The sequence below is a fragment of the Lepisosteus platostomus genome, chromosome 11 (genome assembly GCF_059453375.1).
Source record: "Lepisosteus platostomus isolate fLepPlt1 chromosome 11, fLepPlt1.hap1, whole genome shotgun sequence".
Lineage (NCBI taxonomy): Eukaryota > Metazoa > Chordata > Actinopteri > Semionotiformes > Lepisosteidae > Lepisosteus > Lepisosteus platostomus.
In genome coordinates this window covers 6,536,392-6,563,061 of record NC_142621.1, presented here as the reverse complement: position 1 = coordinate 6,563,061, position 26,670 = coordinate 6,536,392, and the positions used below count along the sequence as shown (strand labels likewise).

General features: G+C 35.2%; 2 protein-coding genes across 6 annotated transcripts in view; one reads left to right on the top strand and one right to left on the bottom strand.

Moving 5' to 3' along the window:
- The window catches only part of astn1 (astrotactin 1), a 257,440-nt gene extending 246,996 nt beyond the window's left edge, over positions 1-10,444 (top strand). For all 5 annotated transcript variants that reach the window (XM_088598148.1, XM_088598147.1, XM_088598145.1 and 2 more), the window contains 3 exons: positions 802-902; positions 1,612-1,795; positions 7,838-10,444. In XM_088598148.1, the coding sequence (XP_088454274.1) occupies positions 802-902; positions 1,612-1,795; positions 7,838-8,075 (523 nt within the window). In that variant the 3' untranslated portion in view covers positions 8,076-10,444. The remainder of the gene's footprint in view (positions 1-801; positions 903-1,611; positions 1,796-7,837) is intronic.
- Positions 10,445-12,328: 1,884 nt separating this feature from the next.
- Positions 12,329-26,670, bottom strand: part of pappa2 (pappalysin 2) — a 71,989-nt gene continuing 57,647 nt past the window's right edge. The window contains exons 22-23 of the mRNA XM_088598143.1: positions 22,866-22,964; positions 12,329-16,960 (exon numbers count right to left, since the gene is read on the bottom strand). Of these exons, the coding sequence (XP_088454269.1) occupies positions 16,802-16,960; positions 22,866-22,964 (258 nt within the window). The 3' untranslated portion in view covers positions 12,329-16,801. The remainder of the gene's footprint in view (positions 16,961-22,865; positions 22,965-26,670) is intronic.

The following is a 26,670-nucleotide window of genomic DNA, read 5'->3' as shown; positions in this document are numbered from 1 at the left end:
AGAGAGATGTTTGTGAATCTGGAAGATGAGCTCTGTGAGTGCATTGCTTTAACAAAAATTGCACTGCATAAAACCTTCAGTCGAGTTAGATTGATTCACAGTATGTTACTGATTTGCAGAAAATAAAACCTTGATTTTGAACACACCAAGACAAGAAATGTTACGAACAAGAGAAACAGATTCAGTCCATGTAGCCAGTTTGGTGATTCAACCGTGGATCTTGTTTTGATGTATTTTGAAAACATTCAGTGTTTTGGCTTCAGCAATCTAGCAGGATAATTTCAGACCTCCAAAAGCCTTTGTGTAAAGACGTTCCTCCTGTTCTCCATCTTTATCTTAGATGTAGTTTACACATGTTCTCCGGATCTTATTTCACTGCTGCTCTTGAAGAGGTCCATTGGGTCGAGTTTTGATTTAAATTAAGTCTTGAGTCCATGATCGTTGTTTTGAGTGATGATACCCATGGATATGAAACAGGAAGCCTCTGGCAAATGGAAAGCCACCATCAAATACTGGAAGTGGAATTTGAGAAAAAAAGCCAAGATTCAATTTAAAAATGATAAATGAATATGTAGCTCGTTTGTTACACATTTCTTTTTAGAAATGCTTTGTTTTTGTATTTACAAAATAATGCGCAGCTGGCAGTGTATTAAAATATATTGCATGCTGTCCCACAATACCCTAATATGACCTTCTAAATGTGCATTTTTTTCAACTGCTGTCCAAGCATGCTTGGGTTCTTTTCAGCAGTGGTGTTATGCTGTCTAGGAGACATGTTGTTCATGTTGTACTGTGCCCCAGGTTCAGGCTATGGGCAGTGGATAACACAGGCCGACGCTCCAGTCCCAGTGAAGTGACAATAAAGACCCCCTGTCCAGCTGTAGATGATGTGAAAGCACAAGGTGAGGTCCTGTGTTGTATTTGAAATTACAATGGTTATTTTGGAAATACTTATAGTACTTTTTGTGTTTTAGTTTTGAGGACACGGAAGAAGTTTGTTTTTACTGCTTTGTCATTTTCTTTTATGGTAATGACATTCCCAGTACTTACTGTACATACCTGTGGGTTATTCTATTGTTAAGATTAGAGCTTCAAAATAAAAAAGGAGTCATAATGTGCTACTGCAGTAGTTTACAATTAATAATGTGCAATTAATTCAGTGAGGGCACTTTGTAGTTTAAATTGAGTTGAGAAGGCAATGCCACATGCCAAGATCTGAAAATCCGTACATATTCATGGACTTAATATTTTGATATAGGACTTAATATAGGATATACAGTATATTGAGTCCTAATAATGGGAATACTGTACATATTCATAGGAATTAGGATTTACTGTAAGATTTTCTGGGATTGGTTATCACTCTCTGTGATCCCAACTGTCCCTAATATTTGTCACCGAAGAACAGATTTCAGATTACAGTTTACTCTGCCTTGTAGGAATTCTAAAGGTAAGGTCCTTATCAGCATTATTTTTCACTGCTCAGACCAACATACAGAAGACCACCAATGCAAAGTCTTCATTACACTTATTAGATTTTCAGTTTTGACGTTGTTGGAATTAAAATATCTTGGTTGTGCTTTGACCTTTGGCTTTCCTTCCCTGTTTTAGAGATAGCTGACAAGATCTATAACCTGTTTAATGGGTATACTAGTGGCAAGGAACAGCAGACAGCTTACAATACCTTGATGGACCTGGGCACTCCTACCTTGCACCGTGTTCTCTACCACTATAACCAGCGTTATGAGAGCTTCGGCGAGTTCACCTGGCGCTGTGAAGATGAGCTGGGACCCAGGTACTCACGTCTTCTCCCATTCTCCCACTTGTTAATGTCTTACAAGGCATGTTTCAGTGGAGGTTATCTTGCAGTGTATTCTCTAAGGCAAATAAGAAGAACATGTACTGTGTAAGAAAGGTTCCAAATGAGAGAAGACTATTTGGCCCGGTAGCTCGTGGCAGTAGTGATAGTATGTTTGTGCAAAAATGAAGGTTCAAGTAACAGAAATACAGTAAATTTGTTTCTCTGACCTTTGCTTTTGAGAGAAAGTTAATCTTTCAGTCATTGTTTTTGTTTGAAAGGAAGGGAAAGATTGATGTTCTCGAATGTTATTATTACAACTGGGAAACCAATGTAGTCCAACTGAGTCAACACTATTGAAAATTACTTGTACAATATTTTGCTGACTGCAAAACAATACTTGAAGATGCTAAAACATTTCCACACTGAGTGATCTAGACAGCTGTGATGATGGTTAATTGTAATTAATTGTTTATTAAATATACCCACATGTTTAATATCAAATATAAATATTTGTATCTAGAATCTTGGAAAATCAAGTGAAACTGATTAAAACATTAAATTTTAGATACATTACAACCTCAGCACAAATTAAGAGTATATTTTTAATCTGTTTGCAAGTCATTGTTAAAAGAGTTTAATTTGTTTCATTCTTATGTCTTACATTAAAAAAACATTAAAAAACAAAATCCAGCATTAGAATAAGTGATTTATGTGCAGTGGCCACCGTAAATAGCAAGGAATTAATTGGGCTCCAGTCAGTACGATTGACCCATCCTGATTGATATTTAATGTTTCATCAGCATGGGCTTAGAATACTAAATTGTGAGGTTATAAATTAATAATTGATTGCACCACTTTTCTTCCCATTTAAACTCTAACCAAATTGTGGCCCATAGTTTTGTTTTCTTACTTCAGTTCCTTTTGAAACTCTTGTAACTGGAAAACTTAATCTTATGCTGTGGGGTCCATCCTCACTGACTGTTAGCCATTCAGACTAGTAGTTAGTCGTTATGCAACCATGCACAAAGCCCTAAACAGACCATTTTTTAGTGACAATAGAAATGTTTTATTTGTTCTTTTTAGCTGGAAATGTAAGACATTTGGAAATTTAGTGTACTGCACATTAAAGAATTCTGACATTTCTGAACACATTTAAAATAAAACAAAGAATAGAAATGCCATAATGCAGCAGATAGGAAGTTTGGCGAGCTACTGTACATAAAAACACAGGCACTAAAAATGTTGATGATTTATACACAACATTTTTACAGAAGCAGCACAAGGTGCTTTCAGTGGTGGCAAAATGTGTAGGTGCAGTTTTCTGGAGAAGTTTCCATTCCCATTAGTGGTTCAAGACAGCTGATTGTTACACTGTTACCAGAAATTGCTACAGTATTTAGCATTAGAGGGTTTTTTGTTAAATATATACTCTGAAGCAGAAGCCTGCACAGCGTCAGTAGGTGAATTGGAAGCAAAATGCAGATACTGCTAAACTACCTCACAAATAGAAGCACAGAGCAGATTTCATCATATATAGAGGACATGTTTTGTCCACATGTTTGAACAGCCTTCAAAACAATTATGAGCAGATGAGAAATCCACCCTTAGGGCCACTTTCCTTAAACCATGTTCTGTCATCCTTGCCCAACAGTTTCAGTAGGAGTTTGTTGCAAGTGACCACATTAAAAGTGAGATAGGGGGTCTTTTAGAAGTGATACTAATGCTGCATAGAAAGGCAAGATTACATGAAGATAAGTAAAAATACATACTTTAATGCCCCTGTCTCCTACAATAATGTTTAATACAATCCCTCTCAGGCAGAAAATGCCGATGAGATTTAAGAGAATATTTAAGACATGCAGCATTAATAATTTGGTTCCACGTAAAGAAATTAGGCAGAGGTGTTCCCTTATTAAAGGTCCATTACAATGTAAATTTGAGGGTTTGTCTGAAGTACTGTAATGTTCTAATGAAGTTTTCCAAGTATTAATTATATCTAGCATTTAGATTTCATTTTCATCAGCTAGTTCAAACAGAAAATAATTGCCACCCAGTAGCCTTGTCATAAAATATAACATCAATTCAAACATTAATGGCCTCAGCAGAGTATAAAAATAGTTGGTTTTGTATAAAGTCTTGTTTTGAAGGAAAAAAGAAATCTTTCCTTTCTGACATATCATATCTCACCATTGGATCTTTCTGGCTTCAGCCTTAGAAATTTCCTGCAGGTTTTCAGGCAATATTGCGTGATAGTAAGGTCAGACATAAACGTCCCAGCTCTTTTTTATTTTAAATACCTCTTCTCTTGTCTCATTTTTGGCATTATTATGGGACTAGCTTCCATGAAAGGCATTTAGCCTTGTGTTATTTTAGAAATGTTAGAAGCTGGCCTTGTGGGATAGCACCACAGCTACAGTATTTCATTTCCTCTGGTTCTAAGTTTACATAACTTAAGAGCAGGCTGTGATATCAATGTTCACATAGATCCAATAATTTAAGTGTCAATGTTGAAATCAGACTGGTTAAAACAGGACTGAATGCTTTCATTACCTGATTTGGAAATAAACAATTTTGTCATTGGAAACAACCAAGCCCCAGATTTCTAAGAAGAAAATCAACTCTAGGAAAGTCTTTTGATTTTTTTTCCCAGTGTTTAGCTATCTAAGGTCTGCAGGCTGTAGTGAAGTATGTTCTTACTATCCTATGTCTCGCTGCTTACAAAAATAAGGGCTTGAGATTCATGAATTTGACTTTGACTAACTCCAGGTCTAATAATGGTAGCCAATATCTAATATATATAGGAATGTTATACACTGTTCCTTAAACATTGAATTCAGACTGTGTCTAGATAAGTTAGAATGGGAACCATATTCTTGTTTTATATTACAATTAATTGAGGGTTATTTTTTTATGGCAGTTTTAGCGAAAAGTTAGGAGGAATGGTAGTAACCAAGGTCCACCTCACTTCTTCTGCTCACACTCATTCTGCATAAAGTCACTTCCTAAAAAACTGTAAATACTGTTGTAAACCCCTCAATTTTGCTCACATTTGTCTTTTAAACATTTACGTCAAAGCTTTGGCTGGAGTTATTGGGCTACTAATTAGTTTATCTATTAATTATTGTAATGCATTAGAGTAAATTATAAGACAGTTTCAAAATTAAGCATTCTAATGGAAACTAAATGCAAATTTTAAAACTTCACTTTTTCGAGCAATGCATTATGTGCCATTTTAAATTCTCTGTGACCAGAATTTCCAGTCCAATACCCCACCCAGTAAGGCGACAGAGGACACTGTGCTGTAGGAGATGTTGTTCTTTGGATGGTACATTAAACTGAGGTCCTGACTATTCAGTCTTTCATGATCCCATGGCACTTTTCAAAAGAGCAGAGGTATTAACTCTGGTGTCCTGGCTAAGTTCCACCCTGGGCTTGCGTCAAAAGGCCTCCCCAAATTTCCCCTTAAATTCAGCTAGTGAAGTCATTCCTCAGTCCACTTGATCTACCGTGTAGTGGGACTGCTGGCGCACAATGGGCACTGCGCATCCCCCAAGTGGCGCATCACCCAGCAACGGATGGAGCTGGTCTCCTCCTGTATGTAAAGTGATTTGAGGTCCCCCGGAATGAAATGACCTCTATAAATGGAAGTTATTATAAATTATTATCTTCTGAATAACGTATCGGCTGCAAACATCCAAGAGTTCAATAAAATGTCTTCCTTCGAAGGGAAGTGATTCACAGTGAAGTGAAGCAGAATGGTGAAGCTGACAGAGCTGGAAAGAGAGGCCCTGGTGGAGACAAAGAAAGGTTTAAAATGTACCCTGGAAAAAGGAGTCATTTTCCACTTCTATACATGTTCGGATTTATGGTGACAACCGTTGCTATTTGGAACATTAAATGTACTTTTTAAAAAATTTAAACAAAACAAACCGCAAAGGTTTTTGTTTTAAGCAAATAAACATCCAAATTCCTTAAACCACCAAAATGTGGCAAGATATTAGAAACATAAATAATTAGAAGAAAAATATAAATGACAGTGTCTCTACTACAGCCACATAGTATTTTTTAAAAGAATATGTAACGGTGTTGGGGAGGGTGGGGTGGAGAGATGTAAAAAAATAAAAGTGGGCAAGCCAAGAACAACTTATTTATGGTTTCTTCAAATGTGCCTGGCGATTTCTGACATCATTAAAATTCCATTATCTTGTTTTATGAAGAATTGCCAAAGTAAATGAATACTTTCAGGAATTCTAGCCATGTTGTTCACTCTTTAAAGAGATAGAATATAGACTACATAGGAATAATTTGTAATAATATAATCAAGGACAAAAAACATCAGTATTCACCCCAAAAATTAAGGTCACTTCAAAACATTGTATCGCCTCAAATTGAGCTAAAACATGAATATGTTTTAACACCCACTGGTTTCTGAGATATATTATTATTAAAGAAGATACCGAATATTCATTAGCTTTTGCTGTACAACAATAACCCAGCTATTTACTGTAATTCTGCATCTCTATGAATCAGTTTTGAATCTGTATATAATTTGGTTGTGTCTTAATATTTTTAAATCAAATTTGAAAAGTTGTTACATATTCATTGCAAACTGTTATGTGCATCTGCTGCCCACAGAGTTCAGCAGAGAGAGCATCTGTTCAGAATAACACTAGTTTTGCAAATGCATATGGTGTAAAATATTGCATGCTTAATTTCCATGCTAGAACATAAGACTGTGTTGCTTTACATTGAGAAGATGTGAACTGAAACTGGCAGTGCACCCTGCTAGACGATAGATTATGTTAAATGATTGGAACTAGCACATGAGAAAGATGAAAAGCGGAACTTTGTGCTATTAAGATGGCTAATGTGAAAAGTGTAATTTACGTTGACTAAAATTATAGCAGATGACGGTGTCACGAACCAGTGGGCTGTTTTGTGTTTTGTTTGTTGTGTTTAAATATAAGCATGAAACCCTGACTGTTTAAACCATTTTATTGCATGACACATACCCAAAGTTTTAATAAGCTCTGTACTTAATTCACCAAGGAAGGTTGTGTTGTATGTGTGCTGTTCTTGTAATATTGGCTATTTTACACGTAAAGCGAAACACAAAAATCAGTGTACTCCTCACACTAAGTGGCTTGGTTTTGGCTTGGATACATTTTTATAAATCATTTTGTCAATTTATCTGTTTTTCACTTCAGAATTTTGCTGGAGGGTGACATGGTGGCTCACTGTGCTGGGGCTCTGGGTTCAGTTCCCAACCAAGGGTGCTACCTGCATGGAGTTTGTAGGTTTTTGCCTGTGTTTGCATGGGTTTCCCCTGTGTGCTTAAGTTTCCTCCCACAGTCCAAAAATATACTGGTAGGTTAGTTGGCTTCTGGGAACATCAGCCTGGGTGTGAGCATGTCTGTGTTTGTGTCTGCCCTGTGATGGACTGGTGTTGTGTCCAGAGTGTACCCTGGCTTGTACCCATTGCCCTGGCTTGCAGGGATAGTCTCTGGTTCCCCCATGACCCTGAATTGGAAGAAGTGATTAGAAAATGGATGAATGGACTCTGCTGGAGGTCCATTGAAAGGGTCTTGTGGAGACTTATAGTACTCCTCATTTACGCTGCCGGTTCTGGTGAAGTTTCAGGGTAAAACGAAGATGCGTAGTTAGAAATAATGTATTGTACTCTTGAAAGTTGGGCAAAACCACAGTTAAACTTCTGGACCTTGTAAGAGCTTGTTGGGTCTGTATATTAGTTTTCTCTCATTTGAACCTTCCTGTGCTTTTTAACATTCACAATTGTTTTCAATGTTATAGTTTATTTTCATACATGTTTTAATGGTAAAGGTGCGAGATCGTTTTTTTTTTTTAATAAACACAAATGAAAAATGTTAAATGAATGTGCTGGTTAATAGATTTTCCCACATTTTCAATATGACACTTGTAGAAAAATTGTAGCAAATTCTAAATGAGAGCCTAAAGGCTTGAGCACAATGTTGACATTTTCAATGATGTGTCTTTTCCTTTTCATTTCCATTCTAGGAAAGCTGGTCTCATTCTCTCTCAGTTAGATGACCTAAGTGGCTGGTGTAGTGGCCTGTTACAGGAGCCAAAAATTGGCCTACGAAGAGCCTCTCTGAAGTACCTGGCTTGCCGTTACACTGATACAAAGTCGTTTGGTTTGAACTGGGTTGACCTGGGGCGTGACATCAGAAAGGCCTGTGAAGAGCAGGTGCTCCCTGTGCTATATAATGACTATGGGGAGTCCAAGGAACTGTGAAAGACAAGGAGCCTTTTTTTTCAAATGCCCATATGGACAATGGATCTACAAGCATTGCTTCAGTCAAAGATGCACATTTTCATAAAAGGAGTTTTCCCAGAAACAAGTATAGTTAGAAATCTCGAGTCTCTAAATGCTTCTGATTACAGCTTGTTTTTTTTATTTTATGTCGCCATAAATCCATCAAATAAATATATGTACTGTATATACATTGCATAAGTAATGTCACCCTAAGTAAGTACCTGAGTCATCCTGAAGGTTTTATTAGTATATTGACTTTTACAATGTGGTGTTTCAAATAAGTTCTGAGTTTCCTGTACAGAAAAAAATCACAGGAGTCATTTTGTAACAGATTTGCCTAACTAATGCCACTGCATTATGCTTCTGCATAGCCTGTGCTTACTGACTGAGGACTTAAATTGATCTTAAATCCCAAAAATGTGTGTATATAATATTGAATTTACTAAAATGTTGAATGTAGCAGTTTAGATTTTAATGTTGTACAGCACCATTTTTTAAATGGATACTGTGTTAATCTTGGAAAGGTGAAACAATAATGTAATATGTCTTGATCCGTGTTTTTAGTCTCAAGAAGTAAATTTATTTGCCAAATTCATTTCAATTACAGGTTCCAGTGCTGCTTTTACATACACTACTCTCAATATGATATATAATATAATATAAAATATTATAAGATTCTTAAATGCTTAAGCGGAGAATTTCACAAACAATATTTTAATTTTCAAACAATATAACATAATACAATAAATTAATAAAACATACAGAAATGGGGAAAAGGAAACATGTCTGTTTATGGTCACTTGTTTTGCACTAGCAGAAGGCAATCTAGTCATATATCTTTCCATGAGTTCAATTTCTGCAAATCAATACAACCATATGTAACTTCAGGGAATCTCATTCCCCACTCAGGCTTGTAAAATAGATTTTTTTGGAACACAGTTTGACCCTCAAACAAAGTAAGTGCACATGAAAACTGATAGAGAGAAGTCTCTTGGGAATCATCGTTATGAAGGAGTAGTCAAGGACTCTCCTTCTGAATAGGCACACTAGTCACATCTGAAAACACAGACTGAGAAACTGAAAACCTCTAAGAGTATCTTGTACAGTATTTGCAGCACAAGGCTCTCCCAAGTCTACTGTAGGTGAATAATATATGAAAATATTTGCTGGTAATTGAAAGAGCAGGAAGTGTTCTCTTAGGGTCTGCATTAAAACAAAGCTGTGGTTCAACACATTATTTGGTCATTTATTTTAGAATGTTTGATTTTGATTAATCAAGGGATTTGAAAAATATAAGAGATGGATGGTTACCTTTCATGGGTAGTTGATATTATAAGCAATTGCGATTTATGTAGTGCCATTTTCCTCGGAACAGAAGCTGAAGCCATCTTACATTTTCTCGGCTTTTGTAAAGATGCATTCCCTCTCTGGTTAAGAACATAATTCACTCTGTTTCACATTTCTGGTTTTACTTAATTCATGCACCTTTTGAATGAACTGTTTGGTTAACATAGCCTGTATAGGTCAGGTCCAACCAGTGGGGTGATGACTGTCCATTAGTTGTACAGTCTTTTTCTTTACATTATTAATTATTGTCTGGGTGAATTCTGGAGGGTGCCTTATGGGGGAATGTAAAAGCAGCATTGGGATTTAACAGATTCTGCAGAATTTCTTCGTAGATTTGGAACACGTGTTTCAAAACACAGAATCTCCTGTGTTTTTCCCGTGCGCAGGTTTTGAAATGTATTTCTTAGTTCTGTTGTAGTATTAGATTTTATTTTAAAAAGTGAATTGTAAAGATTTGCAGTTCTTTACAATGAACTGAGCAACAGACTTAGCACTGAAGGAACCATAAATGCATTAGATCCTTTGCCACCCTGAAACATTTGATTTGAAGTAAACCTTAAAATGAGGTCTGTATTTTATGGAAAACTTTTTAAAACTGCATGCACAATGTTTTGTAAAGTCTGGGTTAGCTGGAGTGTGCTACAGTAGATGTAAAATGGACGTATTGTGCACCTTTTCATCTCTATCTTTGGTTTTTAGATGAAGAATAAAGAATATAACCTTAAATGAGATTCATGTTAGATTTTATTTCAATACTAATTTTAGATCAAATGAGAATTTGGTTTTCTACAATTGTTAATCTGTACAAATAATGTTTAATGCACAAAACTTCAAAACACATTATGCAACATAGCTTGAAACAAAGATCTCTCTTTTAAGATGGGATCTGTTATCACAAGCACGGGTAAAATGTATTGACATGCACATTTTAGTGATATATTTGTTATCTTCAAAAACATCAGCTTTTCTGTTTCCCATTTGGAATCTTATTAGCAAAAGACTGAAAGTTATGGTACAAAACAATGACCTTTCTGCTTCCAATTTCTTAGTTGAGCTCTTTAAAGTTCTCAGGTGCTGAGTGGGGAGGGGATCATGTAGAAATTAGTTTTTCAGTGAGTCAGGCCTCACCTGTATTTAACAGGGGTCTCAAACTAATTTCCTGGAAAGTATCCCAGTGTCTTCTGGTATTTGTTCCAGTCTTACCTGTTGGTTGTGGAATTGGTCTACTTTTTTAGCCACATGACTGCAATACATCAGAACCAGGTCTGAGGTGTTTTGGCAGTACTGTAGCTGTACTGTACCTTCAGTGAAGCAAATATTTTGAGTAAACAACTGTAAAACGAGCTTAAGAAAAATGTCTGCCCAAGAAAATAATGAGGTTAATGTCTACCCAGCTGCTCAGATTGGAACAAAAGTCAGAAGTCATCAAGACTCTCCAGGAATTAAGTTTGAGTTATCAGGTTTACATATTGTGAGAGACATTACCCTGGTAATGGAGGTTCAAGAAGGACTGTTGGAAGGCCTTGAAAGTTACAGTTGGAGGAATGTTAGAATTGCACTATTCATAGGAATATGATTGTCATCCTATAATTTTATATTACTAGCTTATTTTGTGATGAATGGATTTGTTAATTGTGTTTGTGGTTTTGCTTTAATTAATCGTCTTTCATTTTGTTCAATTATAGCCTGTGACCATCCTAGTTTGGCTTTTGTGTTTTGTCTGAATGAAATGTTTTCCGATAACTGTGTGTCAGGGGAAACCGAGTTAAAGCAACCAAGTAGAAAGATGACTGTGCAGTTTTCCACTAGAGTTAGGCAGTGATCAAGGATCCCTAAAGGGGGGCCAAAAGACCACTTCAAACATGAAAAACAAAAGTGTCTTGCTGGCAGTATTGGTTATTGGGTGCCTACTATGCTGGAATGGACACATACAGTCATTAGCCACAGCACAATGAAATGATTGGCTGGCAACAGTAGGTTGTTATTGAACGTTCAATCTGATAAGTGCTAAATTGTAGTTCATTACAGAAAATGGCAATGAATTAGTAGGATGGGAAGACGTATTGCCAGTTAAATATCTGTGATTTAACTTAAACCACTAGAGTATTTTTCTTTTTGTATAGAGAAGCCCAATAAATCAGAGTACAAATCACAATGATTCATGTGATAGCAGGTACAGTACCTGGCCTACAGTAAATCCTTTGGCAGAATATTGCAGTTTCAATATTCTGTAAATATTCTGTAAATAACTGCATGAAGAAGCAGTGTTCTAGGGCATTTGAACTAGGGGACACCTGGAGGAATATGTAGAATTAAGAAATATAAAGTGTAGTTTAGTAAAAAGTGGTCATTACTAAGGGAGAAGTTCAAATTATTTACAGGATATTGAACACAATAAATGTTTATTTAAATGTTTTAAGATAGTTCAGATTTTTTTTTCAAATTAAACTCTAGATCAAGTCCTTACCAATCATAAAATGGGACCAATCTAAGATGGTCTAAGATGGTGGTGTCCTCAGTGCAGAGATATAGTAGGTAATGGAATTGCCTGGTGCCTGAGCAATATTTTCAACAGAGACAAAGACAAGAGAAGGGCCCAGGATAAACCTTTGAGGTATTCCCCTAGTAATAGGAAGAGGTTGTGAAACAAACCTATAAGATACAATTTTAAAACTAATTTTAAAACTAAAAACATTGGTCTTGATTTAACACCATACAAGGGAATTCATATCAAATCTAATATTGCTCAACTTCAGAGGAAGAAAAAGAGTGAAGCACAGCATCAAAAGGTGATGGATACACATATAATGATACAGTATGTGTTTTGGGAAAAAAGAAATTGCACAAATTGGCAAATAATGTAATTGTAGAAAGCACAGATTCAGTTTTTTGTTAATACATGTCAACAGTTTATTATTGTATACATGTGCATTTATTGATTCTTAATAGTAGTTCATTAAAATACATTTTCAAATAACCAAATAACCAGTGTATTGAATGATTTCCCTTTCTATAAATCAATGGGCCTGAGCTTTATAGCTACTTAAAATCTTTCAAAATACAAACCTGTGTTTAATCTGAACCCTTCAATCTGGCAATATTCTACGTAGACCTCTGAAATCTACAATATTTCTTCATATTTGGAGACAATTTGTTAGGCTTATTGAATAAATAAGAATTCAGCTTTTATTACCTTAAAAGAAACCAGTACTGTATATACCACAATTCAAACCATAGCCTGACTAAGCACATGTACCTTGTGAATGGATAGCACTTAGTAACACTTCATTTCCAACAATTTTTTAAATTCAAACAGTAAAATAAGAATTAAATCACAGTTACTGGGCTACATTTGGTTTATACATTTTTATTATTGACTTTTGAATTAAATGTTAGTATTCTTTGGTAATTAGCAGATTTGGTGACAATGTACAATAGAAATGTTTTAAAAAGTTACTGTTGTTACTAATCTGAATTCCCTTGAATCCCTAAATAAATAAGGAGTTGATTTCATATAACAAATAGAAGTTCAGTTTCATTGTTTTCATTTAATGGAGAAGTGAAAGAAAATTGATCTAAGTACCATTCACAGATTAATTAGAAACCGCAAACCAGATTTAGAGAGAAAAAAAGGTAAGGCCATTTTCAATTGAAACAATACGTATTTATACTGTACCTCCTTATTATTATGAAAAGTGATATTTACAATAATGAACCCATTAATGAGCTGAATGAAAAACCAATAAACATCAAAAGCCAACAAAGTATAATCACAATTTGACAGTTTGTACTCAGAATTACTATAATAATGAGCAAAACATTTGAGTGCATGTTTAAGGATGTTGTTAGCAGCAAAAAATGAGGTAATTGTAGGGGTGATTGCCCTTTGATAGATCTTAAATGCCAAAGGTTTAAGTTAAAATTTATATATAGATTTTACTTTTCTACCTTACTGTTTTGTAATTTCTGTAGTATTTCCCCCCAGTGAGACCCAATCAATTCCTTTTATTTTAAGAGGAGGTGGTATTAAACATTTTAAGAAAGCAAATAATTCAGTTTTGAGATTATTCGTTTTAATGCATCTATAACATAAAAAATGTAATACTATCATTAATGCAAGTAATGTTCCCTATTGTCCTAAAAAGAGTAATACAGGCTGCTTACTAGTGTTCAGAGGTGCAATCCAAAAGAAAACGTTCGGTAAAAAAAACATCCTGTTCACTATTTTCTAGGTATTTGACATCATACAGTACATTCAGTTCCTTTTTATGCTATTGACACAGGTGTATTGCAAAACAAGTATACGTGTGATTCTGTGGTTCTTGGAGAAGTGACACAGAGCCTAGGATTTCTCTTTCCTAGACACTAAGTCAAGGGCAATTTTCGGTAAAAATAAATAAATCAAGTGCCAAACACATTTCCTTCAAATATACACACACGCAGTTGTGCCCTCAGGATAGCGTTGGTTTTCTTTGCAAAACTGGGGATTCTCTCAAGCCACAAATCTGGTGGTATGACAAACACTTTATCTAAACTCAGAATTGTAAAAGAATAACATACTGTAGCTGAAAAGGATATAGAAGATTGAAAATATATATATATCGTTTACATATACTGTATTTATTTGTTCAAAGCATTGCATGTGTAGCAGCTTTGTGTTTTCCAGCTTGAAAACTGACACTTGTTAACATGTTTGTTGTGCTAATTGGTGGTAATTTTAATTAATCTACCAGGTAATGTAGCAACAATTAGGCTATGTGACTGTACTACTATAAAGTAATGTAATATCTTAATCGTTGATCTGATCCTTGACCAATGTTGATGGACACAAATCACAGCCAAATGTCCTTGATGATACTTCTGTTCTCTAGTGTCATCACAAATCTTTGGAATCACAACTGGAATGTTTCATAGAACTGTAGCACTACCTGTATATCTGCTGCTTTCCCGAAGAACACAGAGGGTCAGATTCCTAATTGATTTTGTCTTCATGAAAAAGGATCATTCTCATTATATATAAACATGCTCTGCACAAAGTACGTTGATTAATTTGCCAGAGAAACCATTGAAGAGGGGGGAATAGTGTTGTGGGGGTGTGATTTACTTTGCTTCACTGATGGAATATGAGACAATAAGTGCAAAGCAAGTGGCAAGAAACTCCCATTTCCTGAACTGGGATAAATTTTGAGAGACAATTTAAAGAACGCAGAATCTGTATCCTCAAACTGATCGGTTTATTTAAGTAGGCTTCTTTTAAACCCTACACGATTCCGTGACATGGTGTGACCAAGAAAATACAGCTCACTTGTTTGTCCTGTCAAAATATGATTAGCACAAAGACTAAAAACAAACAAAGACTTTAAATAGGTTAGGCTCATTTGGGCGTACACCGTGGTGCTGTCTAAAATTATCTCTGCAAAATGACCAAGTCACCCTGCAATTATTAACCTGACGCTTGACAGTCTGAAAAACGCGCCTGAAAAGTCCTGAAGAACACAAGATTTGACTGTTGTTGTTTTTACTCATTTATATCCTTCTTGGAAAACTTAGAAAAAAGGAAAATAAAACTTAAGAGAGATGATTTTCCTTCCAGGCTCCTCTACGATAAGACAGCGTGTTTTGGGTTGAAAGTCAAGTTATTATTCCCCTGGCAGTAGTCTCTTGCCCAAAACTGATTTTCTTTTTGCATCATTCCAATTGGACTCCAGCAAAAAAAAAAAATGTATTTTGTTCTCAGTGTGCGGTAACATTAACTAACTAGTTGCTTAGAGGTGAAAATTGCTCAAGAATCAAGGATTATGGAACACATCTCCATCATGTGTCTTTTCCTCTTCTTTTTACCTTTCAACTGTTTTATTCTGCATCTCAAGCATGTGTACGTCTTATCAGACTTATCTTTGACCAATACAGTGATGTAGCAACAATTGGATTAGCATGGTCACTCTCATCAAGATGAATTGAACTCTGATGTAGTTAAGCTGTTGTAAAATGAAGACTATAGCCAGTACAATTTTGCAAACACACAACAGCCACAGAGGTGTGTAGATAATTCTTGGGCATGGAGTTCAATTCAGTCATTTTGAATTCCATTTGAGCATCTGGGACAAGAAATTAAGGCAGAATTAAGAAATATTAAAACTTAAAATGTGTATCTTTAGTGCCTTGTCCTTTGTAGACCATATGAATATATTCAATATACAGTATGGAAAACCCTTTTAAGTGGTATGTTTAACTAATTTAACTTCCCTTCGCTCTATGGTAAAAGGAAAATCCCCAGGCATGCCTAGCAAAGTAGAAATAAAGACTAGGAATTGTAAAACTTCAAGAAACAGCTTTAGTAATGTTTTTGTACTGTAAGTAACAGAGGTACAGAAATCTAATTTGATGAATACAGATCATAATAGCTTTCATTTTATACAGTATATACACTATAGGCATGTTAAGATCCCATGTCAAAATATGTCCTGAATATGTAGGCTAGTATTGCTAGAATTGACATAGTCGGTAGTGGTAATCCTCAATTTATTAGTGTATGTCCTGGGACAATCTTTCAAGAACTCATTTTCCTTCACCATCCCAAACCTGTTTGACCAGTCTCTCTGCTTTTCAGTCAATTTTATCACCATAGTAGATTCCACACCAGTCTAATACTAAGCATATTTTCAGATTTTCTCAAACTGTTTGGAAAGGGAAAGTTTTACTGCATGATTAACTAGTCAGCAACAATCATCTTAAGCTAAATTTGATACTTTATGGGAAATGTTCATTTGGATGCACATTTACTGCATAATAAAATACTTATTAAGAATATGTATTATTAATAATACTTATTAATAAGAATGAACTCAATTTTAAACAATTTATAATCTGACAGACTATTCTGTTTTATGTTAAGATTCAGACTGTATTATTTATAATACAGTCTGAATCTTAATACAGTATAAATACTGCAGTATTTGGGCTTACTGACATAAAGAGGAGAAAACTCGAACAGGTTGATGATGTTATATTTTTTATCAGCCCTAACATGGCAAAAATAAACTGGCTTGCACAATTTGTGCGTTTATAAAAATGGGTTTCTATAAAGACATCACCTAAATTATAGGGCCTTGAAACAGGCTATATTTTGACCTGGATTTCTAAGATAAACATACTGGTCTATGAGTATGTGATTATGATGTTAGAAGATTCCTTTATTACTAAGTAAGATCTACATTTGTTAGACACTGATGAAATATATTAGTCTATAGTTTATAGAATGATAGCTGTAATACTAAAGCTCTTATTTGAATATTTCTGATTCTCTCTTTACCCGACTTTGGATGCAAAGCTGTTATATTTTTAGAGACATGGTCCATTCATGACCTGCTGTTTTTCTGCGGTTTCCAGATTTCTTCCAGCGTGTTCTTAAAACGTGCCCTACGACCAAGCGCTTTGTTTTCCATCTTATTTTCCTTGGCATTGGGATCCCGGCATGTGCACTCATCCTGGTCACAGTCCGTCCCAAACTGAATGACCTGTGAACACAAACGACAAAACAGGACACCTGGTAGGCCCAAACTCATAATCCCATCACAAATGTAAATGCACTTGTAAAACCTGGAACAAAGATCAAAACCTTTATAGCAAATAAACTTGCAGCACGTGGATGAAATCCAGTGTAAAGTTGCTTTTTTAAAAGATGACAGAATCAAAATCACTGGTCTAGGAATGACCAATATGTTCAGAGTAAAATAAAAAAAAAAATTCAGAGCTGAGTCTTATCTTGCAAATGTTGCAACTGCAGGCTTAATAACTGGAAATGATAAGTTCAGCGAATGTTTCTAAGCTTTCAGTTTTGTTTCTGAACAATATTTTAAGGTGCCCTAATCGTGTTCTAAATTCCTGCCTGGGAGTAAATTATTACACTTACAATGTACAAGTATAAGATGCTTTATCAAGCTTCAGAAACACTAGATAAAGGGAGGCACCATGAACATAGAGACACAAGTAATCCAAGTAAAAACAAGTAATCCATGTTGAGACACAACTGGATTTTAAGGTGAGGCTAACAGCAATAACAGCTAGAACTGAGTGTGAATTATGCTGAAGATGTCAATAGAAATACAAACTAAACATCATCAATATATTTTGCACTATGTTTTATATACTGTGTTTTTATGTCTTTTATTACTTAATAATACTGCCTTCACTGATCAGTGTTCCTTGCGTTTACTGTCAGTATTTGATTGGCAGTAAGTACAAATTAGAGATATAGATATCATTCAGCGGATAATAAAAACCAACTTTTTAATACAACATGATAGAAATTACATAATTTAAAGACGCAAATTAGTTCAAATTCCATACAACTGATATTATATCATGTTGATACATAATTAACAATGAATGGTAAGCAAAGTTTTAATGTTCGTTTTACTTGTTAATTACTTTCAGTCCCAGAGCAAATTAAAAATCTTATTTTGTCTCAGGATGTCAAGATCTTATAGAGCCTGATGTCCATCCTAATTAGGAACAGTATCTGGATGGATTTCTAGCATGAAGTATTATTATTTGCGGATGCATGCCCAAGCATGAGTTAGCATGTAGTATTCCATGATTTAATGGATTCAGATAGATCTGATGGCAAAGGTTCTGATGGCAAATGTGTGTATTAACAAAGCATATTTTACCATTTCAGCTTAATTGAGGAAATATGTACAGTACAGTATAATATGAACAATCTTTGAATATAAAAGATAGGAGAAAACTGACTTATCAAGAGCAAGAGATTATGGTTGTGTAAGAGCAGCTACTACGGGTTTAACAATTTAATGTGGCATGATTTGACAGGAAGGGCTGAGTAACTGCTTGTAAGTATTATTTTTGGTTTTATCCATGCATAAGAGTTTAAATCTTCAGCATGAAATTGTATTTTTTGTATTGCACTTGCAACCAACTTCCAAAAATGAACAAATGTCTTTGCAAACAGCTGGCTACTGTCACTTAGTTGAGCATTTTTTGTCTAGCGTTTTGTAGGCACAGCTAGTTCTACAGGCAATAATGAGGAAACGTACACCGCCAGACGTTTTTCCTTGCATATTATTCTAGTATTTTCACTACTAGATTTGTGAAAAGTCCTGTGTTTATGAATATATACACACATACTGTAGCAGTATTTCTTAATTTCAGGGGTGAGCCTATAATTTATCTACAGTATCAATCAGGGATATTTAAAAAAGCTTTATAATGCCTCATTTTAAACATATTATATTGGTAAGAGGTACAATTTTGACAAGAAAACATCTTTACATCTTTTAAACTCCCCTTCAATTTTGTAAGTACTGTCGCTACTGATACCATCTGCAAATTATATTATTATATTGTTTAATATTGTTTATTTAACTATGGGGTATAGGTTTACTGTACGTTACATCTAACACTAATATGTTCATCAATAGTATCATCATATACAATACCATCTTTATAAGCATCTTTTTAATAATTTTACTATAAATTATTAAGCCTTGATTATTTTTATACTTTCTTTTTGTTTAATTATACTGCATAATTTACCAATTATGTGGGCTGCTTTGTGCTGTCTTATTGAGTACCCTCTGCTAATATACAGTATAACTGAGGTACAGTTATCTGTAAAGTTTCGCAAACTGTGTTTTTATGTCTGCCAAATAAATAACAACACAATGTTGCAGAAGCTTGGTTTAGGATTTAAAAAAAACAAATTTATTTACAAAGATTGGGTTCCCTAACATCACTGACTGAGCCCAACAGAAGTACTGCAAAGTCTTGGTACTTCACAACCATTTGTTCAGGTTGGTAGTATAAGAAGACATTTTACAGTATGTGTGAGTTTTGTATTGAAGATTTGGATACAGTACAAAATTTTGGGGGGTATTTGGAATCTCTATTAATTTCAAAAGACTTACTGTAGGGTAAGGAAGCTGATTGGGTTTCATGTGTAATGTGTATCTTTTAGGTCCATAAAGACTTGTTTAAATAATGCTGATATAAAAATCATTTCTGAACTTTAAAAACAATGCTATTTACGTCATTCTTTAACCTACAACATAGCCAGGTCTCATTTTCAACTGGAGTTATTGAATTTCATCATTTTTTAGAAAGGCTAAATAAACAGTCACACTAACAAGGCCTGTGTATCAAACATAGTGTCATGATAATGAATTTAAAACAATTGAACCTGTTCACCAATATTAAAGTAAAAAATGTTTGCAATATGCATTCTTGTGCATTCCATATGCCTTTCTGTAAGTGAACGCAAAAATAGGTTCTAAATAGGTTCTAAATGTTTGTGCTTTCCATTAAGTTGTTTACTTTATCTGGCTTACCAGTCTTGATAATCTTGCTGAGAATCTTGGTAATCAGATTTCTTAATTCCAAACTGAATGCATACATTGCATGATCAAAGGTGCAAAAACTCAATGTTCCACATTTCCCCCCTGGGAAGTAAATGTTAACTACCTGTAGCTGTACCAATCTTGTGCTTCCCTACATATTGGTAGAAGGGAATAAAAACACACCACTGGAGAAAAAGTAGATCAACACATGTTAAGAATCAACAGAAGCCGTTGCCAGCTCTCGTCTAGGAAACACGCCATCGCCACAGGTTGCTAAACAAACACAGATGCAAAACAAGCTGCCTGTCGCAAGAAAAGTAAATATAAAAGTCAATTGCAGAGTCTCTAACATGGATTTGATCAAATGTTTTGGGGAGGTCACCATTTAATTGCAGACTTTGTTGTTATTCCAGAAGGTGGAGAAAGAAGTGTGACTTCCAAGACACATTTCCCTCTGCTCAGTGTGCATTTTTTTTACAAACTGTTTTGTGTGTGTGTGTCTAAAATCTGATCCTCCGGTAAGTTCATTTAACTTGGAACATTGAGGCAATAGTAATTCTTTATTGCCTCTGCTCCTGAAACTACTTTCTTCCATGATTACAGCCCCTGGAAAAAGGGGACCTTGTCCTTCTGGGGGATGAAATCAAATTGAAGCTCCCACAATCCAGTGAGATACTTTATTTTCGAGTTTATATGGTAAGTGAAATAGGTTGTATTCCTCATTCTGTGACTGGATCAATTACACTACCTTATGCACGGTAAAAATTTGGCAGAGAATATCAACCATCGAGCATGCCAAGTGCAACAAATACGCCCAGGCGTATAACAGGGATCTCAACTGCCCGGGCTGGGGGAGGTCCCCTTTAGCTCAGCCGGCAAGTTCCCTGTTGTGTGACGCTGGAGACCCGAGTTCGAACTGAGGGACGAACTGGCAGGGCAGGAGCACCAAGGGCGGAAACCCCAAGCACCGTTACACCGTTATGTCTCGGCTAGGTTGTTCGTAGTTAGGACTAGTGTCGCTACTGTAGCTACCAACTTATTCCGTGATCTTTACAAATCTCTTCTTGTGGCTTCCAGTCTCTGTAGTCTTGCTGATCTGAGGTTTGATGTGTCAAAATTAAAATTGCTCATAAACTAAATTGTACTTCAAGAAAAACAAAATAAAAATTGCAGCAATGTATCCAAATAATCACATATTCGGTCATCTTTACATTCTATAGCAGTAAGTGCTAAAACCCTATTAAATGTGGGTAAAATTGTGGGCAGAAGGAAAAAGGTGGGACATTCAGCTGATGTCACTTTGGAATTCATAAGGAGCACTATTACTTTATATTTGCTTTCATGTGACCTACTAAGGGCATGAAACTCCAGAAGGTCTTGACATATAATTTAAAAGAACGATAATGAAGTGTTAAAAGGACTTCAAGCCATTTTCTCTTAAATTGTTAATACTCCAACTTGAAATGTCAGTATATTTCGCTGTCATAATTGTACCTATTATTAGTTGCTTTGCTTTTTTTGGCATAGTATCATTGTAGTTAATAAAGAATGATTGTGGGGTCTTTGCGGAGCTTATTGCTACAGTTACCTGGACACAATCTAAAAGCTCAAGTCTAGCTTACTCTGTCTCCTAGCAAAGGACAATGTTTCACACAAATAGAACATTTTGAAAGTCTTACAATCTCTACATATTTATCTATCTTATTAAAAGACATATGGAGAGAATTATTTTGGGAAGTGTTTTATTAATGTGTTTTAGTGCATGTACTGTAGGGCTTGACCCTAGCATCTGTAATCTAATGCAGATCTAATAAATTGAAAAACCAGTCATGGGTCAGTTTTTCTTTTTTGTTTGAGTCGAACAAGGTGAACAGCAGCAGGGAAATAAGAAATTAGACCTGCCAATGCCAATGTAAAGGTCTGAAGTCAGTTGTTAACATGTTATTCCATGAACGCCTGAATTACTGTAAAATGAATAGAGAAACGCATAAAACCTGGAGGGGGTCTTAAAACCAGCTTATAAACCATAAATTCAACTTTATAGGTGATGTCACTGGATGGCACAAAGTTCCTGTGGCATTTAAATGTCTTTTACAAAGAGTCTTCCCCAGTTGATGAAAGGTCTTATAAATAAACTGTGTGCCCGTCTACTGTCCAGCTTTTCTGCCAGCTTGGAACAAAACTGAGACAAATGTTTGCCAGTGTAAAGTTACTGATCTAAGCAGCATCTGGGCCCTTCTAGACAGGAGTGCAGCTGGTGTTATTCTACTGGCAGCATAAAGGCAATATGCAGGTCTACTGCCCAAAATGTGAAGATGCTGTCTTTCATTACATGGGGAGATGGTGAAATGTCAAACATTTATTATTTTTTATTGTTATTATTTTACTATTACTGGGGCTGTTTCTGTTGTGACTGTAATGATAACCAGGCTGACTTGGAAAACTGTTTACTTTGGAGTTTTTGCCTGAACTGAATTTACTGTATGCCTGATCTCATCCATTCACCTCCAGACTATTTTACAATGGAGTTCTTTTTTAGCAGGAGACAAAGGGACAGCCTCCTGTCAAAGACAGCTTATGAAGAAAGGCAAGTTATTTTAACTGACCACAACATGACAGGAAGGGGAGGGTATACACTTAATAAGGGTAAAAATGGTGAAAAGTAGAAAGGGCAGCAAGAAACTGGGACAGAACATAATGACAAAAGAGGGAAGTGACATTCAATATAGATAATGGCAGATTTAAGACCAGTTAAGGCGTTGAATACTGGGATGCTGAATACTCATAGACTATAGTATAAAATAATATAGATGAAAAATAATTACATTTAATTTAATTGGGCTCTTCTTCCTCAGAAACAGTATTAAGAGTCATACTGTAAGAATACTCATACAAAACTTTTCCAAGAATTGACTTCTCTGTTCTCTGTGCTTTTTGAACTGGACATTTTGGAGTGACAGTGGAATTAAAAACCAAGATGACTGTTTCAAAGATGACAGTCTTTTTCAGAGAATCAAAGGCAGAAGAAAATAAATTCAGAAAAAAATCCTTGAATGTTCCCCCTTACCTTCCTAGATGAAAGTGTGGATGGACAGCAGTCTCCACCATCATACTGGCAGTAAGCTCTGTTATTTATTGTGTCACACCAGCCATCACCCTGGAAGGGCTAAAAAAGAGAACATCTCTTACAGATAATCATTTCTGTGGAACTGGAACTGTATTTTTACAGTTTTTTGGAGATTTATGGTCCCTGTTTGGTAGCTATCACAGTGAGATTCATTATATTTAAACAGAAAGCCAAAACTACAGTACATGCAGCATAAAACATACAGTAAGTGCTTCCTGAAAACAACTAACAAAACTTTGCTTGATGGAAAAAAATATCTTCATCTCTCTTTTCCTCCCTTGTGTTTTTTTGTGTTGGATTTACAACTTCCAACTTTTACATTGGTTTCACTTGCTCATAGAAAAAGCTTGAAAAATCAAATACAAATGTTTTAAAGCACGATACAAAAAAGCCAATGGCAAAGTTTGTTCCCATACATTGAAAATTTAGTACTGTATATTTGCAAAACAAGATACTATCTGAATATTCCCTGTGAGGTTTGAAGTAAAAAAAAAGTGCTTTAAGATATTTTTCAGTTGTTCAAACTATGATGGCAGTTTGCCCATTATTTGTGTGCATCTTATAAAAACAATTTTTAAAGCTCTATATTAGATATATTTGTTATATTGTTTTGAAACCTAAATATTAAATTGCTTTAAAGTAAATTTTCCAAGAATGCTGCTTGGCAGATATATATGCCCCAATTCTCTAAACCGATTTTTACATGATATTTTGCCATCTAAGATAGTCTAAATATTATGTTTCTTTCATAGGATCAGTCACCTATTTCTTAATAAGAAACACCATGTGTCCTGTTCACTTGCATGCAAAGATCTCATTAATTTGGGACTTATTCCCGAAATATATCCCCCTAGTGCAGTGATTTAAATTAAATATTTTTGCACATTTCTACAGTATTGAGAATTGTTGGAAAATGTAGTCTTTTTTGCTCAGATTACAAAAAACCTTAGAATGTCCAGTCAGACTCTATTAATAACAACCCACACTATTTTTCTCTTTGCCAGCTCATACGTCATATATTCATCTATAGGTGGCAATTACAATATGGCTTAAAATGTCATTAAATTAAATGAAAAATTCAGACAACAACAGGATTTTGTGACAAAGAACAATATTTTTTAGATGGAAATGTCTGAAATCAGAATGTGAGAAACTAGTATTGTAAAATCCGTATGGGAAATTATAGTATGTTAGATCGCAACTTAATTCCCCATTTTGTTAAAAGGCCATGGTAAGAATGGAGTACAATGGAGTACAGGTGTCACACCCGAAGAAGGCTTCACAGCTGAAACGTTGTGTTTTCTTTTTTCTCTTCAGCATGGGATAAACCTATTATTTGTTCATATATGAATTACATTTGGGGCACTTCATGTATGATAATTATCGCATTTGATTCATTTGAACTTCACCTTAGTGTTTCTTAGCAAATTATCAGAAAACAAGAACTACTAAGATACTTTTGGCATTGTCCTAACTTAAAGACCTCAAATCCGTATCCCTGTTACAAATGCATCTGTTCGAGAATCTTTTGAAGATTGCTCTTATCTTAAGAACACCTAATCCAAAAGCTTTTTGTCCTCTTTCCAAATATTGCCAAGTCATAAACACATACAATTTTTATCATTCTAGTTTAATCTAACCAGGACAGGAACAGGGAGTGTTGGCCCAAAAGAGTTCATCTTAGATCATTTTGTCACTTTTGTGCAGATAACAGTACACAATGTATGTCTTCATATTCTCCAAGTACTGACCATGAAAATTGTTTGTTTTTTTTCAGTGATTATAGTGAATTGACAGAACGTTGAAAATATACAAAAAGAGATGCTTCTGTTCAAGTCCTAAACGTGCACTTATTCATGCTGATAATTCCACAATGTTTTCCTGGTGGAACTTCATTAGCTTTTCAAACAGATTTGGCATAATTAGACAATGAATGTTAATCGTTGGTGGAGTTTTTTTTTGCTTCCATCTGTAAGAGGTCTCATTCGATTTCCTTATTACACTGATGGGACCCACTAGGACAGCCGATAGCATTGAATTCTCCTGCAACAGGAGGCCAGCCTTGCACAATTCACCACTCTAGGATGGTCTGTGACCTGGGTCTGCTTGAGAGAAAGAGATTGAATCCTGTTGGAATACAGACTACATATGTTATGCAGGTTTCTTGTAATTTTGTTCTTAGCTGTTCAAAAGAGATGCGATAGAGGGTTGCAGTCACTATTGAGTACAGAAAACAGCAGGGTCTGTATTTATTTATTTTGGATGAACTCATTTGAAGAAATATAATCTTTCAATGCAAGATTGATCTCAATTATCCATTCTCCCTTTTTTTTAACCATTTTTAGGATTGCTTATTAATTTATCTCACAGTCACTGACATGCAAAAAAAATGACCAGAGTTCTATCCATTCACTATAATTCTACCCCAGCTTGTATTTCTCCCTTCTGTTGCCACATGCTAACCCATTCCCATGCCCATTCTAACGTCTGAAAACACCATTTAGTCTCTGGCCATAACAGCACAGAATCCCAGAAATCTCGGTTTCTGGGATTTTAATATACTGGGACATTAATATACAGTATATTAAAAAACATTTGATAAAAACACATTACTCTCTTCTGTACAGTAGTGTTTAACTTTATAGTTAAACTATAGTTATAGTTGTAGTATAAAGTAGACTTACAAATGTCTCCTTCATGTCAAAGATGAAAACAGCTTTTATGTCTCTCTGACTAGATGTTTTGCCTTAAGAATTTATTTGGAGAATTAGTAAATGCAAATGAAATTTAAAGCCAACAAGAGCACAATGCTAAAATGCTAGCTAATGTTAGCCAAAGATTAAATGAAAACTTTTGAATTAACATAGATGAGGAACTAAGTCAACACCAAAAAAGCCCTTATCAATTGTCAGCAACCGGATTTTATTAATGTGGCCAGAAATCAAGACAATTAAATCATGAGTATTATTGCCACTGCACCTTATATATAATGACCAAAAGAACATATACTGTAGCTGAAGCAAGAGACGCAAGTCTCATTTTTTCTTTTTTGTCTTCTTCCTTCATGAAATTTTAATTTGAAAAACCACATACTTTGAACTGCGTTCTTTTATTTCTTAACTAAATCTCAGCTACAGTATATCTCAAATCTTTCCTTCTTTCTCAAGAGTGCAAAGCCTGAATGAAAGACATGCCTTCTTAAAGTGTGAGTCATTTTCCATTCTTTCCCTTAAATCTCTGTTTCGTGTTATTTGAAAGTAAGGTGATAAAGGTCTGGGTTTGTACTGACAAATTGACATCTGCAGAGTGATTTTGGTACCAGACAACAAAGAAAGGAACGTTTTTCAGCTTCTAAAGGCTTTTGGACTGCTGTGTGGTCAGGGAGAACTGCTTGTTTGCCTGTAAAGCTGGTTTGAGGTTTTGAGTTTGTGAAGTGGAAAATCCTCATACAAAATAAAATCAGTCAGTGGAATTAACTCTCTGGTTAGTGTTTTTTTTTTTTTTGGAGGGACAGGCTAAGATACCGTGAGTTCTCAGTTTTGTTTGATTAGAGTACCTAGAAAATAGTACCAAATCAAGGCTTGAAATGGAAGAGGGCACGAAAACCGGTGGAGAGAAGCTAAAAGATTAATTGAACACAGTCTCCTCACCAGAGGCTAATACTGTATGAATCACCAGAGACTATGGCATTCGGAGACAAAAAATGTTAATAAGAAAACAGGTTGTTAGAATTTAGCATACTGAA